The sequence below is a fragment of the Cladophialophora immunda genome, assembly GCF_000835495.1.
Source record: "Cladophialophora immunda strain CBS 83496 unplaced genomic scaffold supercont1.73, whole genome shotgun sequence".
Lineage (NCBI taxonomy): Eukaryota > Fungi > Ascomycota > Eurotiomycetes > Chaetothyriales > Herpotrichiellaceae > Cladophialophora > Cladophialophora immunda.
Window position 1 is genome coordinate 1 of NW_015622613.1, and position 6,054 is coordinate 6,054.

General features: G+C 53.4%; 2 protein-coding genes across 2 annotated transcripts; one reads left to right on the top strand and one right to left on the bottom strand.

Moving 5' to 3' along the window:
* Positions 1-52: 52 nt before the first annotated feature.
* PV07_12700 (histone) lies at positions 53-524 on the top strand (the record flags this gene model as incomplete). Its single annotated transcript, XM_016400250.1, has 2 exons — positions 53-208; positions 276-524. Coding segments are annotated over 2 exons (405 nt in total), but the record flags the coding sequence as incomplete, so codon positions are not given.
* Positions 525-5,223: 4,699 nt separating this feature from the next.
* On the bottom strand, positions 5,224-5,940 carry PV07_12701 (uncharacterized protein; the record flags this gene model as incomplete). The annotated part of the gene is made up of 1 exon (XM_016400251.1): positions 5,224-5,940. One exon carries the CDS (start codon positions 5,938-5,940, stop codon positions 5,224-5,226), a length of 717 nt encoding a protein of 238 aa, XP_016242104.1.
* Positions 5,941-6,054: the final 114 nt, after the last annotated feature.

Here is a 6,054-nt window from a genome sequence, read left to right on the forward strand (position 1 = left end):
CCCCCCCCCCCCCCCTCCATGACGTAGATCTCTCACTGACGGGCCACACCAGACCAGACGACGCATCAATGGGGGGCTGGCACCTCGCTCGCAGCTCGCCGGAAAAACCTACACGGCCGGCGAGAACACAGAAAAGAAACCCCCAAAAAAGAAGACCCGCCGTTACAAGCCCGGTACCGTGGCGTTACGAGAAATTCGTCGCTTTCAGGTCAGAGTCCCCTGAGCAACCGGGTGGTCATGACGGGAGGCGATCACGAGTACTTATCACGGCACAGAGTTCGACAACGCTGCTGATTCGCAAGGGTCCTTTCCAGCGCCTAGTCCGCGAGATAGCCCAATACTTCAAGGGTGACCTTCGATTCCAATCCTCGGCCATCGCTGCTTTACAAGAAGCCACCGAAGCGTACCTCGCCGGCCTATTCCACGACAGCAATCAATGTGCCATCCACGCGAAACGAGTTACAATCCAACCGAGAGATATCAAATTGGCACGACGTCTTCGGGAGTCCTCAGCACGATCATAGCAAGACCGGAGGGGCGCACAGAGCATGAGGTGCCCATCCACACCCGACCTCGCCCTCTTAGCCGTGGCGATTTCCTGCTGCCGCCCGCACGACATGAGTGAACAATAAAAGACGGAGATGCCTGGGACTTAGGAGAAGGGCCTCTTTACGGTGACCGATTGAGACCGACCATTTGGGGGGTTATGAAAGAGTGAGCCTCGGTGTGCATCGATCTCCCCGTAGTGGCGAAGGTTGCATAAGATAAAGACAGGCCTACCCTGGGGGGAGAAGGGCCCAGAAATCCACTCCCACCTCCAGCACGGCTTTTCGATGGTTCTCAGCTCTCTTCCAACTCCCCGCCGGTATGCCGGTCAAAATCTATCTCAGAGGGCGTCGACGAGTTCGAGAAAATAAACATCCCATAGCAAAGAAAGACGAGTGAACAAATAACCCCCCCAAAAGCCCAGACCAGAAGCAGACCAAAGGCCCAACGAAACACCAAGAGAAAAGGGTGGCACTCCATCCCTGGTACCTTGGCGTCGGGTAATGCCAAACTCGGGTCGCGCGCCTCCGCGGTTCGCAGGTCCAACCTCCACTCCAGGATCCTGTCAACCGTCATCGCCCGCGCGGAGTGGGACATAGTTCTCCAGTATTCGCTCTTGGCCTGGCTATTGTCTGGACGCGGAAGGGCGGCTAGTGTCAATGGCACGACAGACCCAGAGGAAGCAGCCTCAGCCACATCCCGGTCGTGAATGACGCGTCTCGATGGTTGCGAGCCACGAAAAGAGTGTCTGTGAGGTGACCGTGCTAATTGGCGCTGGCTTATGTCCCGGTTAGACGCAGGTGGGGATAGGATGTTTATTGCGTGCGGAACAGAATCCCCCTGGGTCTCGGTCGCCCTGGAGACTCCTTGGCTCGTCTCACATAGTCGACGAAGCCACCTCGTGGCCGTTTCCCCTTTTTGATCTCGGTGCCATCTTCCGCAGAGTAGGAGCGAGGCCACCTCCTGCAGCTGGTGTGTGTGATCATCGGTCCACGAAGACACGTTATCTAGATCTTTCAAAAGATGAAACGCCTGTTGACGAGCATTCTGTGACACTCGGGCGCGACGGTGGGCTCCTGCATCCTGTAGGCAGCTTCCTATACATGTATCCCGCTTCGTAGAATTCAGTTCGAGGAGGGCCACAACGGAGGGTGGTGAAGAGGCGGCCATTGCTGGGGTTGAGGTCCCGGTCAGACACAAGAGCGATAGAGACTTACGACCACCAGAGAAGGACTTTATATCCGTTTGACTGCGAGGCGACACCTCACGAAATACCTCGAGAGCGGCATCTACCTGATCCCCACTATCGGTGGACGATCATGCTGAGGTGTTCCAGAACATGGCGGATAGCGCATCCTGTGAGACGTTGAGACTGCCGCCCCAGCCTTCCGTTTCGGGAGGTGCACGCGTACGACTTGTTCGGGGAGAAAAAGGCCCCGAGAGCCCTGGTGCCCTCGCAGATACATTTGCGGACACTGATCTATCATGGCAACGTCGCTACACTTTCAGGTGCCAGAGTCGAATCCGACGGCGGTGGTCATCCACCAAGTACAAGCATACCTTCAGGTGGGGATGTGGAGTGAATCTTCAGCCGATGGGAGTATCCTTCGTTGTCGAAGGTCTAATTACACGATGCACTGCGAGTCATGAGACGGCAATGGCTGCTCCCGCCCACATAAATGTCCACGCTGGCGTTGACCACTCCTCGAGAGGCTCGGCGGGAAATGGCGCTGAGCCCCTAGAAAGGCCCTGGTAGAGATGGAGGTTTCGGCCGGGGAGCCAAGTCCATCAATTGTTCAAGTGATGCTGGGATTACTCACAAAGAACCGCATGAGCCAAGGGGAGACATCAAGAAAGGATCGAAAATCGAGCCGAAATAACAACCGAGGCTGTCGTAGAAAATAGAGGGCAAAAATAGAGATAGTTATCACTAACTAGTTATAAGACAATGAAAGTAATGAAAGTAGTAGTTTGAAACGAACCAAAATCCGTCTCTAGCTTGAAGATATATCTATGTCCTAGCTTCCTCATACCGACGGGAGAAACCCCCCCGCTCCGACTGCGGCTCTCTGACTTTCACGACGGCGAGCCCAAAGTGGCGTAGTCTGACAACACCTTACACAGATGAATCGGCACTCGTTGCTACAAACGCTCTTCAAACAAAACGAGCAATGGCCCACGGGATATGGCGAGTGGCTCGTCCATTCCACAGAATCCAATCTTCCGGTGGACGCCGCAACGGGGACGACGTTCTCGTTTTCGCTCTCGGTTTGAGTATCGGCGGGGGACAAACTCGGGGGCAGAGATACGGCCTTCGGAGAAGCGGCGTCCCTCACGGCACTGTATACTCGGTCCCTCAGGGGTGGTTGTGCTGGGGAACAACGTCTTACTTCCGATCCCCGCCACAGATGGTCCCGTCTGGTGGGATTCAAAGCCAGATTTGAGAGGTGTTGAGGCTGTAAGATAGGCTGGCTCTGAATTGTCACCAAGCTGAAGGCTGCTTTCGAGGCGGACAGTCGATCCATCCATTCCGCCGCCATCTCTGAACTCTGATAATGGTGTTGTTTGCAAAGTAGGGATAACGCCACCTGTTCCAGCTCGGTGCTGAAGTCTTTACCATCCCAGGTCGTGGTGTCGAGATCTCTCAAACGCTCATCGGTTTGTTCTCGAGCTTGCTGCGACACCGGGGCGTGACAGCGGCGTCTCTGATGGCGTCCCTGATGGCGTCCCCGATGGCGTCCCCGAACCAACCGACAGCTTCCTATACACGTAGTATACATGATAGGATTCAGCTCGAGGAGGGTAGAGAGTGAGGGACGTGAGGGGGCCGCCATCGCGAGGATTGATAACCCGTGCACGCGAAGGGAGGCCGGGGCATACACCAGCTATGGTAGTCCTTGAGCCTGTATATACAAATCTCCGCCGGGCTCTGGTCACTGCTGTACACATACTCGTCGCGGGTGTGAGCTCGAGGAGGGTCGTATTTGGAGACGTGCCTATTTATTGATTTTTGTTCTACCCCAGCTCAGGAGTCTCTCTGAGGGTTCGTCGATATCTATGATGTGGCGAGACGCGATGAGCTCGGTCGGCTCTAGTTTCCCTTGTCATGTCATCTCTGAAGATGGTCTGTAGGGGTTACCCACCTCCAACAGGCAACAAACGCACAAGTGTATACCGAAGCCGCCAATTACCGAGCCCGAAGGCGAATCGATCTATCTATATAGACGAAACGACCACTGCCGATCGCTTCGATCATGAGTAAGGCAACGACCTAAGGCTACTCATATGGACTCGTGTCATCCCGTTTGGCCATCTTTGGAGACGGGAAAACGTAGAAGCTAACTTAAAAGGTACATCACGCACGGTGTTAAAGTAAAGTCACAAGTGTGAGGATCGTCCTGACGTCGGGCCGGAGCGTTCTACTCGGCCCCGATAAAAGAATCTATTGTCTCTCTGCTGGAGTTAGCCGGGAGTGCCGGGGGGAGAGGGGCGCCTTACCCTATCTAGGTATTTTTGTGACTAGGAGCAGCATTACGACCTTTTTCAGGCCAGATGCTGCACCCTGTTACGTCCTACGCCCTGTTAGAGGGATGGTGCAAAAGGCGGACACGTATGGTGCGGCGGACTTAGAGGACCGGATCCATCCGCGAGATAGTCCCGATCTTGGAAATCCAGCTCCCCTAGACACCTTCGAGCAGGTAGGATAATGGAATGAGGCGATCGGAGCGACAAAAAAACGGCTGGGGAAACCAGAGTTGAAGGGAAGAGACAGAAAAGGCAAAGAAACGTGAAATCAATAGGGGAAATTTTGAAGGTGAAAGCAGCCCAAAAAGAGATAATAGTAAAAATATTTCACTAGACAAAAAGGCGGATTGTACTGTATCTACGCATAACGGAAAAAACAGGTGTTCCTTGGCCGAAACTCCGATTTCGGTTAACTACAGTTAGATTCAACATCTAGATGTAACAACGCAAAGTGCAAAACTCAGATGTTAAAATTTACATTCCTCGCCAACAATTCAACTCACGGTCTAAGCTAGTCCTTTTCTTGATATCTAAGTTTAATTACTGTAGCTACTATGTTACTCAGTATGATTCATAACAATTACCTGGTGAACCGGGGCGAGGCTATGAGCCATAGGTATCAACTCGTACGGCGGTGGGCAGAGTCGTTCCACCTAGCAACACACCGAACAAAAGGAAGATCGTGACTTGATCGGTTGTACATGTATATGTGTGTGTGTCAAGGTGCCGAATGAGAAAGATGGTGTTGGAGTCCTCAACTTATTGAAAATCGCGAAAGCTGATTTCAGTCTCCATCAGATGGATACATCAATCTGACAGAAAAACGTCACGGGGTTTTCATCAGGCGCTTTTCACTTAATTATAAGATCGCGGTTCTTCTAGAAGATAGATCATCGACCCGTATTGCCGTAGCCAAAGGCGAGCGTAGAACACAAAATTCACATCAAAAACGACCCCTATTCCCTCCTTAGAACGAACACTGTCCCCATAATTGCCGTATTCCACCTTTCTTCCGGACGGTGTGTGACTATGGACACTATATCTCAGCCCTCTCCCCCTCCTCCTGTTCACATTCCGTCTTTCTATCGGCCTCCTGCTCAAAGAGTGGATAGTCGAATTCTGCGGTGATGCTCCAAGTGTAGAGGCCCCCCTTCAGTGACTCTGAGAGTGAGACGTTGACGATGGCGAGACCGGTCTAGTGTCGGTGTCCGTGCTGCTGACGAAATGGGAGTTCCAATCCCACGTGCAGGCTAAATTGTAGCCATCCTCATTGCATATCGGACACGTAGAGATCACTTCCGGCCAATCTGTCCCCATTTCAGCCATCGAATCCGGCGTGAATAATTCACAATGCTCCCCGCAAAGGCTGCAACCCTGGTTGGCAATGTCCACGGGTGCCTGTCCACAGCACTCGCTCACTTGGTCGTGACGATCCCCTACGCTGGCGCACGGACGATTGATTTGGGAGAAGGGGATGCCGGCTTCGACTGGTCGGTCTAAGGTGGCACTTTTTCCGCTCTCGGGAGACGAATTGGTCCATTCGGGCGCTGCTGGCGACGTTTGATCCGACCAGTATTGGTGGAGGACTGTATCCGACTCTTTCACCTCCCCTAAGACGTCCGTCATGACCGCGGTGGGGAGGAGGGTGTGATCGAGCGAGGTCGATTGGGGAGTCGGCTGGCTCCACGTGAGCATCGCGGCGGCTCTTGTTAGTTGCTGTTGCATGTTTTCTCGTTCTTGCTCGCTCTTACGCAGCTGGGCTTTGAGCGCTGCTTTTTCGATCTCGAGAGCGGCGATTTGTGCGATCAATTGTGCTTTCCGTGGCTTCGTGACCTTCCTAGGTTTCGCGACCTTCTGTGGATGAGGCATAATGAGTGGGAGATGAAGATGGGACGGAGTGAGAAGAGAAGGTGGTCGGGGGATAAATCACGCTTTAAAGGAATATCGTCAACGCCTTCTGATTCTTCCCGTGAAAGGCGGTCC